General features: G+C 43.9%; 1 protein-coding gene across 2 annotated transcripts; it reads right to left on the bottom strand.

Annotated features, from left to right (window-relative positions):
* Positions 1–9,048: 9,048 nt before the first annotated feature.
* Positions 9,049–20,635, bottom strand: LOC311077687 (B-cell receptor CD22-like). 2 transcript variants are annotated; one of them, XM_084106271.1, is made up of 11 exons: positions 20,482–20,635; positions 19,983–20,306; positions 16,504–16,572; positions 12,944–13,285; positions 12,597–12,845; positions 10,945–11,199; positions 10,585–10,827; positions 10,410–10,497; positions 10,217–10,262; positions 9,666–9,916; positions 9,049–9,428 (listed from the first exon to the last, which is right to left on the bottom strand). In XM_084106271.1, the coding sequence occupies exons 1-11, from the start codon at positions 20,519–20,521 to the stop codon at positions 9,371–9,373; spliced, it is 1,965 nt and encodes a 654-aa protein (XP_083962397.1). In that variant the 5' UTR covers positions 20,522–20,635; the 3' UTR covers positions 9,049–9,370. The 2 variants fall into 2 exon arrangements, with proteins under 2 accessions (XP_083962397.1, XP_083962398.1); XM_084106272.1 differs by lacking the exon at positions 16,504–16,572 and having other exon boundaries at positions 20,482–20,633.
* Positions 20,636–21,559: the final 924 nt, after the last annotated feature.

Raw genomic sequence — 21,559 nt, 5'->3', positions numbered from 1 at the left:
AACTAATTAACAGAATGTTTATTCTATGTTTTTTTTTATGGTCCTGGACGCGAATCTGCCAATAGATAGGTTTCCGATGACGTCACATTTCTCCCGCAACTCCTTACGGCGCCATCTTGTGTGTCAAGTGGGTCAAGCGTTTGTGTTACGGAGCATGATAATATCCTGAATCGGCATTATTCTGAACATAAAAATCATACGATTATTCTCCGTTTGGCTTGAGTTAATGTTCAGTGCTGCTCTTGTGAACATTTAGAGGTTTTGTGCTCTGGAGATGTGACACTTTATCTAATCATTTCCAAGATGGGCTAGCTAAATGCGCTAGCTAGCTATAATCGGCTGTCAAATCGCTGTACCCAGGCGGCTACTATCGACACAGCCCTTGAGAGGTGTTGGCTGGGCAGAAGCACACTCTGACGATTGTCCACCTTCATCACTTTCTCTGTGGCCACATCAGCTGGTCGAGCACATCGCTCCGTGCCTCTGCTCTCCATCTCTCTCCTAAGTTACACTAAATTAGCTCGGAGCGTTGTGTTGTTGTTGTTGTTGTTTTACCCAGATGGTGTTGTCTTGACACTGAGTCTAAATGTACCCTATAATAAGGGCTGTGCAGATATCAGCCGCCTGGCTACAGCGATGTGAACCGTCAATGCAGGGCTCCAGACTAACATTTCCACGAGGGAGAGAGAGCAAGACAGCGCTTAGTTTGGAGACGGTGAAGTCTTGTTTACATGTTCGCCTGGCTCCGAAGAGAGAGAGAGAGAGTGCGCGCGCGCGACCGTCTCTCTCTCTATCTGCTCGTTCTTTCAGTTAAACATGCACCCAGTTCATCTACATTACTCACCGATCAAATAAGACTTTGGCGGGACAAAAATTCACTTTGGCGGGCGCTAAAACAAGTTCAATGCAGGAGAATTCATGCGTGAATTTAACTGAGTAGTGTATGACCATGCACTCGCACAAATGCGACCACATAAAATTTTAACTCGGACATTCTAACAAAATAATTGTATGCTTCCAGAGACTTTCTTCTTCTTAATTTGTCATCGTTATCTCAACACAAAAGAGTCAAAAATACTTTATATTAACTGGCTTTCTATTAATGCAGCACAGTGAATGAGCCGTGTCTCCCAGTGGCTTACTGACAGCTTTGACACACAACATGGCGGCGCGCCGCAGAGGATAATGGGTAATTCGAGAAACGGAAACCCATCTATTGGAAACGTGACACAGGTGACGCGGCGATTGCTACAGGTTTTTTTTTTCCTTTTTCTTTTCACCCTTGAATTGCATTGTTGAACAGTTTTTTATTTTATTTTTATTTTTTTTGTTTTTTTTTGTGTTCTTGAAGGTTGTTCTGTGTGTTGTTTTTGGGACATTGGAAAATAAATTTCTTCTTTTTGCTAACAGTTGTCGCTGACAAATATTTTTTTTTTTGTAAATATTGTAACCGGTGGTTTTTGCTATCCGGGGAAAAATACCATCTTTGTCAGGAAATTCCTGGCTGGCGCCCGAACAGAAAGAATATATAGGTTTCTACAACAGTATTAATCTGACTATATTCACACAGTAACCAGCGTAACTCTTACCGTGTTCTGGTGAGTCTCTCCAGCCGGCGTTGAACTGATGAATTTCTCGTGGTTACACACTGTTCGTTTTAAAATACTCGCACACACAAAAAGTGTTTCTTCCTCTTTCTTGACTCCTGCCCACACAAGCAACTTCAGACAACTTTTCTTCATGATCCAATGGCATTTATTGATATCTAAAAAGTCATTAAACCCAAAATGTTTAAGAATATGAAGAAGTTTGTCCACCACTTGTATTTCTCTTCTACAAAGATTTAATAACATATAGGACGTATTTACAGCTTAACTTGAATTTCCACATTTTAAAAGTGAGGGAATGTTCATAAATATATAGAATACAAATACAAGGGTTTCTCTTACGAGAGGTTCTCTCGTATTGCGTAAGTAGCTTACGCTTCGGGAAAGTTCTCTTTCTTCGAGATCTGAAGCCAAAAAATTATCCTTAATTTTGCATTTATTGTCAACGCAGTGCAGCGGCAGGCAGACCAAAGCAAGCTGTATAAGCGTGCTCATTGGCTGCCAGGCGGCAACTGCTTAAGCCTACCAGTGAGCCCGGCGTGACGTCACACCCAATGAGGCTTCGCGCCCTCCACACCCTTCTAACCGTCAAGAAGGGTGTGGCCAGTGTGTATATATTGAGGGCTCACAGGCTGAACTCTGATTTTCTTGTCTTCAGCGAAGCTCTTCGCATCGCTGGATCTTGAGAAGTTGCCGCCGTCGAAACCAGCGACCAGCAAGCTTAGGACAGCGCCTGAGGAAGCCGGCCGCCTTCGCCGCCTTCAGCCATCCGTGCCTGCTACGCTATCCGGCGACATATCCTTTTATTACTGCTGTGTGTGTTCGCCCTGCGACACACACTTTCTCTCACTGTTCTAAAAGAGCACGAGGCGTTTTTGTCAAAATGCCTCGTTTTTCCTGCGGCTCGTGCCGTGCCCCGCTCAGCAACGGAGACCGCCACCTCTTCTGCGCTCTCTGCCTGGGCCGCGAGCACGCCGCCACCGCACTCTCTACGGGCGGCTGCCCCGAGTGCGAGGAACTTTCAATGTCGACCCTGCGGGCTCGACTTGAAGTTTTCGACCAAGCTGTCGTTCCGCCTGTCCCTGCCGGGCCGCGCAAGAAGCGCCGCTCGCAGAGACCACCGGAGACTGTTGTGACTGAGGAGCTCGCCGGAACCTCTCCCTCGAGCTTCTCTCTCGCCCTCTCCGCCCCCCCTCCCGGTCGCTCAACCGCCGGCTCTCGCCCGCGCCGCGTCAGAGGATGAGGCGAATGAGATAGACACTCTCCCTCTGTTCGAGCCGCGCTACTGCGCCGCTCACAAGGGATGGCAGAAGCGGATGGTCTCGGAGCGAGCTTCCTCTTCCTCTGTTCGAGCCGCACAAACTGCGCCGCTCACAAGGGATGGCAGAAGCGGACGGTCTTGGAGCTCTCTTTACGTTACAAGAAAGCTACTCCGTCCTCGCGCGTCACTCACCGGCGAAAAGGAGAACAGAGTGTTTTCGTCCCGCTGTGGCCGGACCTTCCTCCATTTCTCAGTCCCCTCTTAAGTTCAGACGACTGGAATTGTTCATATCGCAGTGTACGAGCCTGTTATAAATACACGCATGCCTGCAAGCAAACGCCGTCACAAGACATGACGCTCTCTTATATGCTCGCTCTAACCGAAAGCTATTGTATTCTCCCCGTGGCTCAGTGTCGGAATCTTAGGCTTTCGCGGCCAGAGACCCGTGTTCGATCCCGGCTCTCGCGGCAGTTAATAATTTATGCTGTTTGCTTCTCCGAGCTCGCGGCCAGCTTTTCTTACATACAGAAAGCGAACCCGCTCTCCCCCTTGTTGGGCCGCGCAGATTGCGCCGTTCACAAGGGATAACAGAGCGGACGGTCACGAGCAACGTTCAGCGCGCGCGCCTCACTCACCGGCAAAAAGAGGAGAGAGAGTGTTTTAGTCCCGCTGTGGCCGGACAAACCGCCAATTCTCACACATTTCTCAGTCCCCTCTTAAGTTCAGGCGGCTGGAAATATTACTATTGCAGTAAACGAGCCTGTTTTTATACACGCACGCCTGCAAACGAACATGAGGTCGCTCTCTTATATCTTCGCGCTAACTGAAAGGTAAAGTGTTCTCCCCTGTGGTTCAGTGGCAGAATCATAGGCTTTCGCGCGGGAGACCCGAGTTTGATCCCGGCTCTCGCGGCAGATAAAAATGTATGCTGTTCGCTTCTCCGAGCTCGCGGCCAGTTTTTCTTACATACAGAAAATGAACCCGCCTCTCGTACCACTCCTACTCATGGTGCTCGAGTATTTATGAGCGTCTAAACACGAGGGAAGAAAAGACGGTTAAGTCCCGCTGTGGCTGGACCACTGTCAAAGCTTCACGCTCTGTCAGTCCCCGTTGCCACGGCTACTGCAGATGTTTACTTCGCAGTCATCGAGCCGGTATATCTACCCGCTCGCCTGCGCGCAACCACCGTTCTCACGGCGACCCAGAGAAATCTCAAATGAGCATAATGTCTGGTTGCACGGCTCACGCCGTATGTGTTTCAAATGCAGTGAATGTGCCCAGGTTTCCGTGTTCACCCCTGCACACAAGCACTATAAATCCCGTGTTTCTCACAGAGCCCACTCTCACAAAGCAGGCAGAAGCCGCTCGAGTGTTAAAAGTAGGTCACGTGTCCACCTCACCGTGCCCACACCTACTCACTGCCCGCTCTGTCACACGGCCTCTCACGACCGGTCATGTTCTAAATGTAAGTCCTGTGCCCGCCTTTGAGCGCTCACACATACTAATGAACATTTCGCCCCGACGCCGCCCTCGCGCGTCGCGCCTCACACTATATGTTCCCCGTCCAAGCCACCGGGACACCGTATGTAAAACGGCCAGCTATCGCTGCGTGCGATCCGCCGTATCTAAGCACCAAGAGCGCGCGCGCTGCGCCCACCCCTCCGTTTCGAGCTCTCGAGCCCGCGGCGATCAGAGCCCGGAGGCCATTCTGCCCCTGGCTTCACACTCAAAAGCGTGGGAAGCTATTCCAGGCGCATCAGAATGGGTGCTAAGCACAGTAAAATAGGGCTATACTCTGCAGTTCGCTCGCCGCCCCCTGCGCTTTCAGGCGCGTACCGAGACGAGAGTGAATGGAGAAGTAGCACATCTACTTCGAGCAGAAATAGCTACACTTCTGTGCAAAGGGGCTATAGAACCGGTTTCCCCTTCTATGAGCGAGTCGGGCTTTTACAGCCGTTATTTCCTCGTTCCCAAGAAGGACGGAGCTCTCAGACCAATTTTGGATCTAAGATGTTTGAACAAGGCTCTTATGAGAAAACACAACTGCTCACAACCGGGCAAATTCTCGCGCAAATTCGCCCGAGGGACTGGTTTATATCTCTCGATCTAAAAGACGTGTACTTTCAGATCCAGATAATACCCCGTCACTGGCCATTCTTGAGATTCGCCTTCGACGGTCAGGTATATCAGTACACCGTCCTGCCTTTCGGCCTGTCGTTGGCACCCCGTACATTTACGAAGTGCATGGACACGGCTCTCGCTCCCCTGAGGGGTCGGGGAATGCGAATTCTGAACTACTTGGACGATTGGCTAATTCTAGCACAGTCAGAGGCCGAACTCATCGCCCACAGAACAGTGCTTCTAAGCCACCTGGACAGCCTGGGGCTCACGGTCAACTGAACCAAGAGCTCATTAGTGCCCAGTCGATCAACCTCTTTTCTGGGTTTGGATCTGGACACTGTGGCAATGACGGCCCGCCTGTCGACACAGCGCGCGCGCTGCATTCGACACCTGGCCGCGTCCTTCCAGCCGGGCAGCACCGCACCTCTCAAGACATTTCAGAGGATGCTGGGTTGTATGGCTTCAGCTGCAGCAGTGCTTCAGCTGGGTCTGTTACGTATGCGCCCGCTACAACGCTGGCTGAATGCCCGAGTGCCTCACAGAGCCTGGGCTTCCGGCGGCATTCGAATCAGAGTGACTCAGAGCTGCGTTTTCAGCACTGTAGCCCTGGTTAACGGCCGACTGGTACCAGCGGGGAGTGACAATGGGAGCCATCTCACACCGCAAAGTTATCTCGACGGACGCTTCCACCTCAGGTTGGGACGCTCTTTCGAGGGCAAACCGGTCTTTGGCCTGTGGTCAGACCAGGAGAATTGCCTCCACATAAACTGTTTGGAGATGATAGCGGTTGAGAACGCGCTCAAGCGCTTCCTCCCATTCATACAGGATCACCATGTGCTAGTCCGCTCGGACAACATGTCTGTGGTATCCTATGTGATCCGACAGGGCGGTGTCAGATCCAGGAACCTGTGCAAGCTGACAGAACGCCTTCTCGTGTGGGCTCACCGCTCGTTGCGCTCGCTGAGAGCCGCGCACGTGCTGGGCCACCTGAATGTCGGTCCAGACAGACTGTCCAGAGACATCATTCCCCCGGGAGAATGGTCCCTGCAACCCCAGACAGTCCAGTTTCTCTGGCGCCTATTCGGCAGAGCGGAGGTCGACCTCTTTGCGTCGAGAGACAACGCTCATTGCCCGAAATTTTTCTCGAAAAGCGAGGACGTGCTGTCCCAGACCTGGCCCAGCCTCCCGCTGTACGCTTTTCCCCCGATCTCCCTGTTACCACAGGTTTTAACAAGGATCAGGGTAACACAGCACCCAGTGCTCCTTATAGCCCCGCGCTGGGAGAACCAGATTTGGTACCCAGAGTTGGTGAGGCTGTCGCACTCACCCCCATGGCCGATCCCGGTGAGAAAGGATCTCCTCTCTCAAGCCGGTGGGTCAATCTGGCATCCCCATCCGGAGCGATGGTCTCTGCATGCATGGGTAATCAACGGATACCCGTTGACCTGCCAGAAGGGGTCGTGAACACGATCACGCAGTCTAGAGCTCCCTCCACGAGACGGCTCTATGCGTCTAAGTGGTCTGTGTTCTCTAAATGGTGCGCTACTAAGAGCTTTGATCCACGCACATGTGGGGTTCCGCAAGTGCTCTCCTTCCTACAGGAGCTGTTGGAAAAGGGCAGGTCCCCTTCCACGCTCAAAGTGTATGTGGCGGCTATTGCAGCGTTCGCTGAGATGACGCGCAACCGGGCAATCGGAAGGAATGAGCTTATTATCCATTTCCTCAGAGGAGCCAGGCGGATGAATCCCCTGCGGCCCCCCTCGGTTCCTATTTGGGATCTGTCCTTGGTCCTGGAGGCCCTGAAGGCTTTTCCTTTTGAACCGCTTGAATCTGTGGATCCTAAGTACCTTTCGCTCAAAACCGTTTTTCTGATAGCTCTGTCTTCAGTAAAACGCGTGGGGGATCTGCACGCGCTATCTATTAGCCCTGCATGTCTTGAGTTCGGACCGAATGACTCTAAAGTCATTCTCAGACCGAGACACGGGTATATTCCCAAAGCGATTGGTACCCCCTTTAGGGCACAAATCATCTCCCTCTCGGCTCTGCCAATATCCGATAACGGGGACAGTGATAACCTCCTATACCCTGTTAGGGCGCTGAGAGTTTACATCACGTGTTCCGCCGCTTTCAGGCGGTCCGAGCAGCTCTTTGTTTCTTTTGGCGGACGCACCAAGGGTCTCGCCGCCTCGAAACAGAGCCTGCCCAGGTGGATAGTGGACGCGATTGCAGCAGCTTGCGCCTCCAAACACCTGCAGTGTCCTTTGGGTGTCAGAGCCCACTCCACTAGAGGCATGGCCTCTTCGTGGGCCTGGTCCAGCGGAATTTCTATTCACGATATTTGTATGGCGGCGGGCTGGGCCTCCCCATCTACATTCGTGAGGTTTTATAACCTGGAAGTTCCCGCCCTGCAGGCTAAACTGTTATCAGTATAAGTGGCACGTATGCTGCCCAGTCGCTTATGCGCAGACTATGTCCACATACTGGTTAATTTTCTGGTTGGCACCAGGGGAAGGATTCTTTTCCACAAATAGACCAGTGTTTCTGCTCTATTCCCTTTCCCTATACGTGTTTATGCACTGTGTGGGCCCGCGCTGCCGGCCACACCATTTCCACTGATGTATACAGACCGGCTATGCCGCTCTATCATTTATGTGAAGTGAAGTGCTTAGTACAGGTGTGGGCCCGACCGGCCACCTGTTTCAACGTTATGTTTTTCCCCGGTCTCCCTGGGATTCATGTGTTGGATGCTCGGCGCGCACGGCGTTGACAATGGGTTCCCGAAGCGTAAGCTACTTACGCAATACGAGAGAACCTCTAGTAAGAGAACGTACTCGGTTACCTAATGTAACCTCGGTTCTCTCTAGAAGAGGGAACGAGTATTGCGTAACCTGCCGTGACGCGCCACGAGCTTTTGCGCTTCAGACTATGAAAACCAGAGTTCAGCCTGTGAGCCCTCAATATATACACACTGGCCACACCCTTCTTGACGGTTAGAAGGGTGTGGAGGGCGCGAAGCCCTCCATTGGGTGTGACGTCACACCGGGCTCACTGGTAGGCTTAAGCAGTTGCCGCCTGGCAGCCAATGAGCACGCTTATACAGCTTGTTTGGTCTGCCTGCCGCTGCACTGCGTTGACAATAAATGCAAAATTAAGGATAATTTTTTGGCTTCAGATCTCGAAGAAAGAGAACTTTCCCGAAGCGTAAGCTACTTACGCAATACTCGTTCCCTCTTCTAGAGAGAACCGAGGTTACATTAGGTAACCGAGTACGTTTTTAAAGCTTAGTTTTTATACCCTTTCTTCCTGGAAACATTTTCTGTAGAATTACTGAGCAAGACACTCAAGATAGGAACTTATATTGAGTAAGACTGGATGTCGACACTTTGACTGCGGACAGACAAATTGTATTTTGACATCCTAATTTTTGCCTTCAGTTTATTGGCGAAAAGAATAGTGACAGGAAGTGGTGGCCAGTAGAGATGGGTGGGACAGGAAATGACCTCATCCAGAATAAGTTCGCCCACACATAAGCGCCAACCCGTAATGAAGAACACATGCACAGCCCAATGTGTCTCAATGTACGTCATCGCTCAAAATGAATTCTTAGCTAATATTGCTTAATACAAAAACCTCTAAAAGCACATGGAGATTCAAAAGTATGAGATGGGAGGAGAAATAATATTTCAATGCTTTTTAATTTGCTCACAAAAGTTTCATGCATGAGGAATGCAAAGGATTTGAGAGAAAACACAAAAGCATTGAAATATAATTTCCACCACCATGTGACTTTAGGGGCTCCATTAAATGTAGTTTGAGTCAAGCTGATTAAACCAACATGATTGACCTCGTCTTAACACACGCACACAGAAGTTGCTCTACAAATAATCGTCACTGGTGACTTTAATAGACTGAGGTGTTCATCAAAGCTTTAATTTTATCCACTGTTGCACAAGTTTGTTAGAATAGCCCAATATTAATATTAACCCAGCTATCACATATAGTAGGTTATTCTGAGCTTAGGTCTACAATGACCCAGAAATGACCACACACAAGCTTGAATTTGGTAAAACTGATACAGTCTTTTTATTTGCTTACAGAAAACATATGAAGTCAAAAGTTCAAATGACTTTAACAAACAAATTACCAAGCAGTGACATCACAAAATGTTTTTAGTCTCACTAAACATGTGTTGTTGGTTCTTTGGCTCTTGTATTCTGCTCTTGTAATGAGAAAAAGACCACAGATACTGCATTCCTGACATCTATTTAGCTTATTTAATGAATAATAAATAACTGAGTGAATTAGCATGATAAATTGACAGCCCTACTCTCAGAATATTGTTAATTGTTTTGGCCTTTGTCTTCATGATGGTCTCATTTACTCATTTGACACAGCTGTAGATCACAGACGCCTCTTCCACAGTCTGCACATTTGATAGCCTAAAAACATCAAATAAAACAACAATCATGTTATGTATCAGAATACATGATGATAAAAGTCATTAAACAATTCAGATGTTTCTGAAACATCAGTGGGACACAAAGTTATTAAAAAAAAAGTCCAGATTTAAAGAACTATAAATTCTCCTTTCATCAACACAAAAGTAACATGAGGGTGAGTTGATGGCAAATGTTTTATTTTTGCGTGAACTGTCTCTTTAAGCTCGTTCTTCTCACCTCAGGACAGAATCAGGCTGACGAATCCTGATATTGCCGTAGTGGCTTTCGTTCTCCTCTGCTCTCTTTGTCTCGGTCTTTCTGTGATGTTGGACAGTTGCGTACTGGATCTCCTCAGTATCTCTGCATTCAGGAGCATTTCCGTCTCTTCTGGGTTTGCTGGAAGTAACACTGGCGTACTGAGCGTCATCACAATCGGCTGATTCAGAAACATGAATGTCTCTCTCTGTTACGGTAGAGTACAGATTGTCCTGAAACGAAAAAAAATATATATATTATTTATCATTCACATTTAAAGGCTGTTCACACAGAACACGTTTTCCCATTTCAGTGCACTACTTTTCCATTGTTTTTCTATGTAAACTCGTGCTAGACCGACGTGTGTGACCGTTAGAAACACGGCACTGAAATTAAAATGCGATAAACTTTTAAAAACACATCTCTAGACTTTCTGTTTTTTTTGTCTCTCGTTCCACTGACTTGTCTCTCTCGTTTTGTGTGAATGGCCCCGTCTAACTAGACTATTCACATGTTGTGTCTGGAAGATTTACCTGTTTTTCAGTGAGGTCTTCAGCTTTAGCACCTCTTCGTTTTCTCCTGATTTAACAGACATTAAACTTGTAAGCTGCATTTTAAAGATTCATTACTACTCACATTACATGAGGCATTTCCACCTGCACTAGTCTGAAAGTGAATTACATTCATACACTCACTGTAATTGAGAATGATTTTATTCAAACTTACATTATAAACAGAATGATGATGATGACGATGAAGAATCCTAAGCATGCTGTGATCCCCAACCAGACGAGCCAGCCGTGACCACGATGTACTGAAAGATGAAGAATTTGAGTTCAGATTAAGTCTCAAAGCTACATACTATAACTGTCTTGAACCCTTTATAAAAGAAAAGCTTCACCTGTGACAGTTACAGCGTCTGATCTCTGAGATCCATGTTGATTGTGAGCCTGACAGTAGAAGCGTCCACTCTGTAGTGCACTGAATCTCTGTCCAGATCCAACAGCTGAGGGTTCATTCTCCTTAAACCAGCTGAAGTTCAGAGCAGGAGGGTTTGAGTCACTGATGCAGTTCAGAGTCACTGAATCTCCCTCCACTATTACACCAGATCCATTCATCAACACTGAGACGCTCCTGGGAGAGTCTATAACAATTATCAGATTATTATTTTTAAATTGTATTACACATTTTTAAAATTGCTAATATGGACTAAATTTATCAAAACAGAAAATTTGCATCTTATGTTTTATCATTAACTCACACATGATGTTTAAAGTCTCAGTATCAGAGTATTTCTCTCCATATTCATTGATGGACTTGCACTTGTATTCTCCACTGTCATCAGAGCTGATCTTTGAGATGCTGAAGATTCTTCCAGATCCTACAATCGTTCCTCCTTTAAACCAGCTGATTTCTGCAGGAGGGTTTGAGTCACTGAAGCAGTTCAGAGTCACTGAATCTCCCTCCACTATTACACCAGATGGACTGATGTAGATCACAGGTTTCACTGGAGGATCTACAGGAGAAACATATAGTATCACCCGTCACTCGCCCCACCAAAGCACTTCTATTTCTGTTCTTACATACAGATGGTAGGGGCAGAATTAAGCATAAAAACATGAATCCATGGATGTTTGTGTCAAAAGGTCATGCCACTTATTAAGAAATATCCAAAACGAAAAAAAACTCTTTTCTGTGTGTGTGGTAGTCAGTAAATCAGTGCTGGATAGATTACTTACAAACTATAGTCGGTTACTGATTCCAAATTACATGACAACAATTGTAGTTAGTAATATAATTGTTAGGTGTGGCTGTAGAAAGGGTTAGTGATGTTCGGTTCTTGAACGAATTGTTCTTCTGAGCCGGTAGGAAGTAACCAGTCGAGCCGGTTCATTAATCAAACTGAATCGAACTTTAGTTCCAGGTTAATGAAGCAAAACACACAAGCCAAAGTAGCATGTGCCTCTCAAAAAGACTCCACTGTTGAAGTCTGCAGAGGATTACCGAGAATGGCGTAGTGATTGCTTGATGACGTATGGAACAGACTAATCGTTTTTTTAAACCAGCTGTCCAAATGAACCGGCTCACGGAAATGAATCAGACTTTTCATCACAAGTAAGCGCACGACGCAGGAGATTCAGATAAATAAACAGTCCTTATCCATGAATCCGGGCAGCACAGGGGCTCATTGGTCAGCTCTGTTGCCTCACAGCAGGAGTCCTTTCAGTTTGCATGTTCTCCCGTGTCAGCGTGGGTTTCTCCAGGGGTACTACGGTTTCCCCCACACCTCATGTAACGGAGGCCAGATAGTAGACGCTGTGCGACTAAACCTCACTCCTCTGATCTCAATAGACGCTCTTGCGACAGAGGTAATTCAGCCTATTGATTGGCTAACTATAGCATGGTTGTGGATAACGCTAGAACGACGTCTAGGATACTTTTCCTCACGTCAATGATGAAAAAGGATTGTTTACCTTGTAAATAATACGGCCACCGTAGGAGTTAAAACGCCTTCGGAATGGGAGGGGCTGGAAAGTAATATTCAGTTGGTAGTCATGTACAATTTCACCGCTAGATGGGAGAAAATCTTACACAGTGTAGCTTTAAAAAAGAAAAAAATGTTGAGGTACTTACAATAGAAGTGAATGAGGCTAATTTTGGAGGATTTAAAGGCATAAATGTGAATCTTATTATTTCATAAAAGCATTTACAATCAGTATTGTGTTCAAACGTGTGCAATATTTGAGCTTTAAAGGTGTTTAAACCATTATTTGAACATCTGTTTTAGTGTGTTGTGTTTATGGTGTGGCGTTGCCATGACAAAGGAGTTGTAAAATTGAATATAACATAAAATGTTAAAATCACATATATTGTTCATGTCTTTGGAAAGAAAACGTTGAAGAACATACTCACACATGATATTGATCTGAACAGCAGGAGAGATGTGAGTGTGTCCGTCTACAGCACAGCTATATCTGCCTGAATACTCTCTTCTGACTGACTGCAGCAGGAGTTCATTGTTTCTGTCTCTTCTCTCAGTTAATGGCTGTGAGTTTCTGTACCAGATGAATGTTGCTCTGTCAGTCAGAGCGCAGCTGCTTTTACATCTCAGAGTGACTGAATCTCCCTCTGTCACTCTCTCAGGAGACTCCACCTGAAGATCTGAACACAACACACACATTATATCTAGTGCTGCTGTCATACACTGATTATTATTCAACATAATGCACAGAAGAAGAGATAAACCTCACCAAACTCACCTGTGACAGTAAGAGTTACACCTGATTTACCAATCCATTTTTCTTTATCAGTGATGAATCTGAAATAGTACATGTGTGAATCCTTCAGTGTCACATGACTCAGTCTGATGTTGCAGTTCTGCTGTTTATCTCCCAGATACTGAAGCCTCTGACTGTATTCAGGGTCCTCAGACAGATCTGGAGGCTCTTTATTATCTATTACCAGTGTTTTGGTCCAGAACACTTCCTTGATCTGATGTCCAGTAGGGTATTTATAAGTGCAGCTCATTATCACTGTTGAGTCCTTTAGTGCACAGATGTGTGAAGGACTGTAACTCACACCCCAATCATCACTAGAAACCCCTGAAACACAGAATTCTTCATGATGAAAATGCTGTTTTATCAGTTACAACAGACCATGAAAATATGACAACACTTTATTACTATTTAAAGGCAGGGTAGGTAGGTTTTTTCGAAAAAACTTTTTCCCAAATTTGTTTAAACTGTCTTTATATACCAATACATAATTAAAATGTAAGTACTCTGAAAAAGAGAGTATAAAAATCGAGTGGCTGTAGTCCTCTCAGGGCGCAATAAACACAGCTACTTATTTCCATTCGGAACGAATGAAATGATTGCCTGGGCGACTGTCACTCTCCCTCGCTACCATGGCAACCACCCCTGCTGCTACAGGAGCACATGCACGCGCCCGTTTGACTGGAGGAGGCAAAGAGGCACGGAAGTTAGGAAGAATCACAATTATGGCAGAGAAAGAGCAGTCAAAATTCCCTCTACCTGCAGCGAAGGTAATGGGAAAACGTGTATCAATGCAATCTGTTTTTAGCTTTGCCTTATGTTACTAGCTCATTACCGAATCAAACTCAATATATTTTAAACTTTACCAGTATCGATATGCTAGCTTGATAGTGAGTACTAACAGCCATGTTAGTTGTTTATATTCATAATGATAAAGTTAGGTATGTTATTACATGTGATTCTGACATGATGCCACTTCATGCACTGCGCTCCTCTCCGCTCGGCGCTGGCAAACGCGTCTGTGGCAAGGGGGGCGTGATCTAGCGAAGTCTGTGACGGGAGAGAGGATCGGGAGACAGGTGCGGCGTGGGTCAAGTGCAAATGACAAACACCTGTGTCTTGTTTCAGTGATTGGCGTGGAGAGGTCGCACATAATGGGAAACCTCATTCATGGAGAGAGACACGCGGAGATCTGTGGGCTGATACTGAGAGTGCGAGTGCAGGAAGCGCGAGGACGCGATATCTGATTACATTAGACTTTGGACTTTGCTTTGCTGCTACAGTGCTGTGTGCGTGACTTTTTATTGTTGTTTTTTTTGTTTTTTCATTTATAAACAAACACGGCAACAGCTCCACAAGCCGACCCTGTCCTCTTCCTTCCTTGATTTTTTTGTGATCAATTATTTATTTATTTTCTTACAATCATTATTTACACATTGGAGAGGAACAGGTCTGTAGCCAGCCTATTGAAAGGGGGGGTTCTTTTTTTTTTCAAAAAGTGGACCCTTTTGCAGTTTTTCTCCTCCTTTTGTATTTAATTATGAGGTTCAAATACTTCATTTTGGTGACCTTTTATGCACTAATTTGTGCTGGATTAGCTTGTCTGCTGGTATCTTAACAAGCACGCTTTTTGATGCACCTAAAATATTTACTGCATTGTTGTCAAATTGCTTCCTCATGTAACACCTTTGTCAGTCCATACACAGTTCATAAGTTTAAAGACCACACTAACAACAGAATAGATTTAATGAACTTTACTGAAATATTAATAATAATTCTTCTCATCATCATTTCTTGACTCTCTGTCAATGCCTCTTTGCTTGTTGCTGTATTTGTCTTGACACTTATGGATTTAGTACACTGGTCAGTTCCAATCATATTGCACAGCCAATATCACTGAATATCCCACTATGTTTTATTATTATAATTACGCTACGTTTATATGGCTATTATATTGTATGTAAATAAATAAATAAATAAATAAATATATATATATAACCCCAGGGGCGGAGCCAGACGATGTAAACATTCGGGGCTCAGCCCAAACCTAGGGGGGTCCGGGGGCATACTCCCCGGGGAGATTTTTTTCCCCATTTACGTCAGCTAAATGCACTATTTTTCAGGCTGTTTTAGATAATAGAATGCCTAAAAATCTATACACTATCTGGGAAAATGATGATAGTTACTCAGTAAAAAAATAAATAAAAAATCACCCAGTAGAGCCTACAACCTATTTTGTATTTAATTGTTCTCCAGCTGTAGTGAATCCAAAACACCAAAAATGTTAAGGATGACTCATTTTCACCCCTGGCAACTAAAAAGAGGCAACCATTATCTGACTATTTTTAAGTTAGCCTGCATAGGTAAAATTGGAATTTGGTGTAAACATCATTACATCATATCATTACATTGTCCGCGGTTCGTCTGACGCTGCTTCTGAATCTCTCTCCGGCCGGTGAGGTTTACTGTTAGTGTTCCGTATAAAAAACTTTGATATGTCCATATTAACTTGAGCCGGTTAGCCAGTAAGCTCGCTACGATGCCGGTGAAACATATGGAAGTTTTTTCCTAACATAATTAAAATGAAAATTCAAATGGTTAAAAAGATCAAATAATAAATCAAAGTATCAAAACAACTGATCAAATGATAAATCAAATGGTCAAATTATTAAATAATAAATCAAAATCTAAAAATGGCTGCACAAATGATAAATCAAATGCTCAAACCATATTTCATTTCCTCATTCGGATTTGATTTTTAATTTTCATCATCAACCCAGTATAAACCTGTCATAATTGAATATAAAACTCAAACGGACATTGCAAATTATAAATCAAATGCTCAAACGGACCTCGCAAATGGCAAATCAAATGCAAATTATGAATGTCAATCAAGTAGCGTGGGCGGAGATTTGAGACGAGACGAGACGGAACGGGTGGGGTGGGGTGGGGTGGGGTCGAACCACCCGAACCCCCCCTGCCTACAGGCTTGGCTCACAAGCAGATAGTTTGGGTGTTCCGTTTTTGACACTAATAAGCGTCAGCCTCAAAAGTTCAATAAACAAAGAAACATTAAATCAACAAATCATCAATAAAACCAGACAGCAATGATCCCCTTCAGCAGTGGGGTGACGATCTTCTCACAGATGGCAACAAGTTTGTATTGCACACGGTAGCGACAGCAGAGCAGGAAAATACGATGCTCTCTTAATCCGGCAACAAGGAATCGACAGGGCTATAATAGCTTTTTATAGCACCAGCAGGAAAAACAAATCGCCCGGACGAGAGGGATAATCCTAATCCAAATACAAAGAAACACTAAGATTTATGCCTCAATTGCTAAACTTTCAGCTCGTAACTACAGTTATATGCACAATAACACTTACCGGAAGTAGACGATGCAGTCGCACAATGTGCTTGTCAATCATGCAATCCGCTGTTCAGCTGGACTACAGGGACACTGCACATAACTCAACACAATCAGCCGATCCTAAACCCCCGAATAAAAACAAACAATACGCTTTCCACCAACAGTTCACACGTACCTGAAAGGCGAGCAGCCAGCAAGTGCACCCACCGCGACAAGCCGAGGGAAACCGGAGAAGAAAAACAGGCTAAACACAACACTAATAATTAGTCACGTACATACAAGAAACTAAAAACAGAAGTTGCTATATACTAACTAGGGCCGCAACGACGCGTCGACGTCATCGATTACGTCGACTATGAAAATACGTCGACACGCATGAAATGCGTCGACGCGTCACATTAATTATTTACGTTTAAATGTAGAGTAATGGCGGCTTCTGCTCCCGCTCCCGCGAAGCTTTCAGTGCATGTGCCATTTTTTTAAAAGGTGTGTATGCACATGTAGACTAGAGACCTGCACTCCCGCGGGACCCAACGCAACAGAGTGCGGCGCGGGAATATACAGTTAGTTCTGATGGCCAAGTGCGGACGCGGGCGGTAATGCACTCGTGTGTGTGCTGGTTGAGGGAGAATAAAACGATTCGCGGGACTCCCACAAAATAGAAATATCTATAAATTGAACATCTAAAAACAAATACATTTTCATTTATCTGTTGCACAGAAGCAACAAGAACAACTAAAACAAAATAGAAACGATTTACAGGCCAGAGTCTCTGAGATTCATTGTGCAGCCAGTTTCACTGATAATAACAGAGATTTGTGAGATCGCGATGAACTGAGATGTCAGCATTTTAGGAATTATTAAGGGAGAAATCCGTCCCGCGCGGCGCAGGTCTCTAATGTAGACTTTAAAAACAAACGACTAAAGCACACCTAACGTTTTGTGAAATAGTACCATTAGTTAAAAATAAAGTTTAAAAATGCTTCCTGTTCGCATATTTCATAATAAAATGACAATTAGGGGAGAGTGGGGTGATTTGTGCCAGGGGGGGAAGTAGTTCCACCCTTGTTTCTGGAAAACCATAGAAGAAATTGGTCATGTGACCACATAATTTTGAAAAGCAATCACTTTTACTCGTCCTCCAAAGAAGAGAGACACATGGCATGAGAGTTAAGCATATTTTAGTGCAAAAAACTGTTTTTTCCCTTTCAAAGTAAAATTTCTATGATTAAGGTTTTTTGACTGTAGTGTCTGAACAATTGTAGACAAGTTTGAAAACATTTCACACATGTTTTAGTGCTTTAGTAGTCTACACAATGAGTCTATACAGTTAGCATGATGTTAGCTCTTAACTGCTGGATCATGCTAGTTTTTCAAACTTGTGGGTCTGGGGTGATTTGTGCCAAAGGGCCTGGGTTAAGTTGTGCCAGATCCAGACCACCTAGACCTACATACTCACAGGGGATAATCTTGAGAAGTGAGGAGATGGGCATGCCTCATCATTGTTTTACTTGGGCCTGCCTGTTATTTGTTTAATTTAGCTAACACTGATTTCAGTTTTGAGTTTGCTCTATGTTATTAAAGAGAAGTTTTATTCCGTTTTTAAGTGGCCTATGTCACAATAGGATGTTTAGAAATTAGCCTAGTCACTTTATTCTTATATGTTACATAATTGACAGACAGCGCTATGTCAACAGGCATCTATTGCCAAAGCCTCTTTGCCTGAAATGATTCACAAATATCATATATTGTGTTGCTATGGTGCTCTAAATGGTTGCTAGGGCGTAGCTTGATAGCTTCACAATGATCCTGAGAGACTTATTGGTCGTCTGAGTAAAATGAGCCCGCCCCCTTGTCTCTATGACACTGTGATCCAGAGTTATGTTCAATACAAAATCCCTATGCAATTTACCATAGTAGGAGAAACGCATGCTATGGTATTCCAGGGTGACAATATCTAAATAAACCTTAAATTAGTAATTTTGTATTGAATTTATCTTGCTTTCATATAGCAGTATGGTTCATAACATTCAAATGTTCTGTTTTACTTCAGAAATCACTGGCACAATTTACCCCCAATGTATTCCCCCAAAGGCACAACTTCCCCCGCACCAGGGGCAAGTTGTGCCATGAGACCACTTTTTTTCCAAGAGCTATATTTCTGAAACAATTTATTTCAGATCCAAAGTTATTGTTCTCAGGGATGCACCACATCCTGAAATATATGTAGATCCTTAAGTTGAAGGCATTACTGCCATGGCCTCACTTTAAAGTCACTTTGAGTAAAAACTGGCACAACTCACCCCACTCTCCCCTACCCTTTCTGAAATACAATTTTTTTGTCATCTATAGATTTCATGTTAAAATAATATACAGATGCACTACAGCTGATATATTGTTGTTATTATTATTTATTGGAAAGTTTGCCAATGGATAAATCGGCTAATCCCAAAAATAACCATTAGATTAATCGTAAAAATAATCGTTAGATTAGTCGACTAATCGAAGAAATAATCGATAGATTAATCTACAACAAAAATAATCGTTAGATGCAGCCCTAATACTAACGCACATACCTACAGCCACTGTAAACAACGGACGGAGGCGGAGTCGAACGTGACGCATCCCAGGCTACAGCCAACCAGCTCTTAAATAGGAGGGAATCCCTGCTGATAGGTGCTCACTAATGTCAATCATCATTCATTCGGTTACATACTGAGAGATGACGGTGTTTCTGAAGAAGGGCTGATGATTGAAACTTCAGTGGGCTTATTATCTGAAGGGTCACAGGAAAGATCAGCTTAAAGCAGGGCTCAGTAATTTCGGGATTTCTTCGCTGTATTCTCGCTTTTTGCTCGCAGGTTTCTCTCTAGAGCTCCCCCTACAGCTTCGGAATAGATATTTGACAACACTGTTGTAAAAACTCTTTAGCGATTCTCAGACACCAGAGGCTTGTAGATCAACGACATCAAAGCAGACGGGACATTCTTTAAAACGTCTTCTTCATTCGGGTTCGAACAGCGTGAGGGAGCGCAATAATGACAGCATTTTAGCAGATTTCTTTTGGCCGTAAAGCAATTCGTTACATCGCGAGACCTGATATCACGCGATACTTCCTGACGCGGCGGTCGGCGGCCCGCCGGCTCAAAGTTGCAAGTGCGGATTTTCCGCTCACGGGCACCAGGGGGGTGCGAAACGACCACCATTCAACCCGAAATAAGTAATATAACCATTCCAGTGACTCCGAAGCTGTTCAGTTAAGGTACAAAAGTTACTTAGTTCACCTTTAAAACACTGACACTGAAGTTAATTTAAAATACATACAATCTTTCATTCAATCTCTGTTTTAATCACTCTGTTTCTTGTTGTGCCAAAGAAATCCAGTAAAGTCACTTTAACGTTTTAGTTAATAGTGACAACTGCAGCCTAATATGAAGTGTGACCAAAACATGGGAAATCTTTTCTTTGTACTTTTGTCAGTAAAATAAAGTTGAAACAAAATGAACAAATCACAGATTCTTCATTTTTATTGCATTTTACAAAATGATCCAACTTTTCTGGATCTGGGGTTGTACAAGATTAATGACTTGATCTCTCACTCTCAGCTTGTTTCCATGCAGTTCATTTCTGCTATTAACAAATGTAATCACTTACCCAGTTTAACCTGCAACAAAATCTCTGAATAGACATCAGTATTATAAGTCCTCTCCACAGCACACCAGTATTTGCCTTCATCCTCTGTTCTCAGATCAGTGATGGTGACGGTGAAAACTCTGGCCATCGTGTCGTCAGTCAGAGAGAATCTCTTGTCTTTATCTCGAGATCCTGATTTAACCATGATGTTTCTATTTCCATATTTACACTCCCCTTTACAAAAATACTTTGAATTTGATTTATATCCAGGTTCATATGAGCATCTGATGTCAACTCTCTCTCCTCTGTATCCAGTAATTGTCTGTGGAGCTCCAACAACAACAGCTGAAAACACAAATATCATTATATAGAGCTGTTATGTGTGAGCAAGAGACATAAGCAGGCCAGAATAATAACTTACAAATATCATCCATATGAGTCTGATGATCATGTGATAACAGAGGAAAAACAAGAGAAGATGTCAAACTCTGTGTAAAAGAGCTGAGAGTCTCAAACTCACCTGTACAGATGCTGGAAAAGAGCAGCAGGACGTCCAACATGATGAAATTTGACAAGCGTTTCGCTTAAATAAAAGACCAAATTCTGTGTGACAAACGTTACTGTCGTTCTCTTCCGTACTGAGAGAACAATGTGCGTCAGCAACTGAAATATATATTTCCTTCCCCTTCTGTCTCTCTTACCACATCCAGCTCTACAGGACATCAGTGATGATTCACCAAACTTTATTAAATATAGTGTTTTACTCTGTGAGGAAGAGATGATCCACTTCATTATAAGAGGGAATAAGGATCTGTGACATTTACACAGTGTGTAAAATATGAGTGTTTCACACAGCGTTCCAGTGAACAACTCTTATAGAGTATATTAAATATAAATGATGAGATCAAAATAAAATATGGTGGTAATATTGTTTATTCATGTAAAATACACTATATAAATGTCATTGTTTTAAACACATGATTATCCTGTAGTATTTTAGTAACAGTACAACTTCTCAAGTATCAGTTCTCTTCCTGTGTTCATCGTCATAAGAAAGAAGAGTCTTACACTTGTAGTCCAGCCGGCAGTTCACATCACACTGATTCCCTCCACAAAAACACAATAGGATTTTCTCATAGGCTTCTGGATTATCGCAAAAAAAACAAGATTTATGATCAACAAAAGTTCATGATACACACATGTTTCAGATGAACACAACTTTTATGAATATTGAAGCCTAAATGCAGTCGCCAGAAGTGAAAAGCTAAAGGTAGGCTATAAGCGAACTACATCACGGTCACATGACTTCAACATCATCACTAAATCTCCGACAACTCTTTCAGTTTTGATCTAGAAACATTTTCCCTGAAGGTTTGAGTTAGAATAGTTTATAAAATCTCAATTATAAGCATATCGATGCTGTAAAAGCGCACTGAGTTTACATGTTCGGCTGATGACGTTTAATCTCCTCGACTGACTCTGTCGTCACATTTAGACACTTTTAGCAACCGCCTTTTTCAAGACAAGTAACAGCTTCAATAAATCACGAGTGGGGAAATACTGATGTATTTTATGTCGTAGAATAAAGCGTGTCTTGA

This window comes from Abramis brama (assembly GCF_963993115.1).
Source record: "Abramis brama genome assembly, chromosome: 2".
In the NCBI taxonomy this organism is placed as follows: domain Eukaryota; kingdom Metazoa; phylum Chordata; class Actinopteri; order Cypriniformes; family Leuciscidae; genus Abramis; species Abramis brama.
The sequence above is the reverse complement of the archived record's forward strand: the minus strand, read 5'-3'. Positions and strand labels throughout refer to the sequence as shown.

Coding starts and splice junctions, on each gene's coding strand:
- LOC311077687 (XM_084106271.1), bottom strand. CDS start 20,521: ATGTTGGACGTCCTGCTGCTCTTTTCCAGCATCTGTACAG. Junction 16,573..19,982: donor TTTGTTGCAGGTTAAACTGG/GTAAGTGATTAC, acceptor TGTTGTGTTTAG/CCTGTTTTTCTTCTCCGGTT. Junction 10,828..10,944: donor TGAGACTTTAAACATCATGT/GTGAGTTAATGA, acceptor TAATTGTTATAG/ACTCTCCCAGGAGCGTCTCA.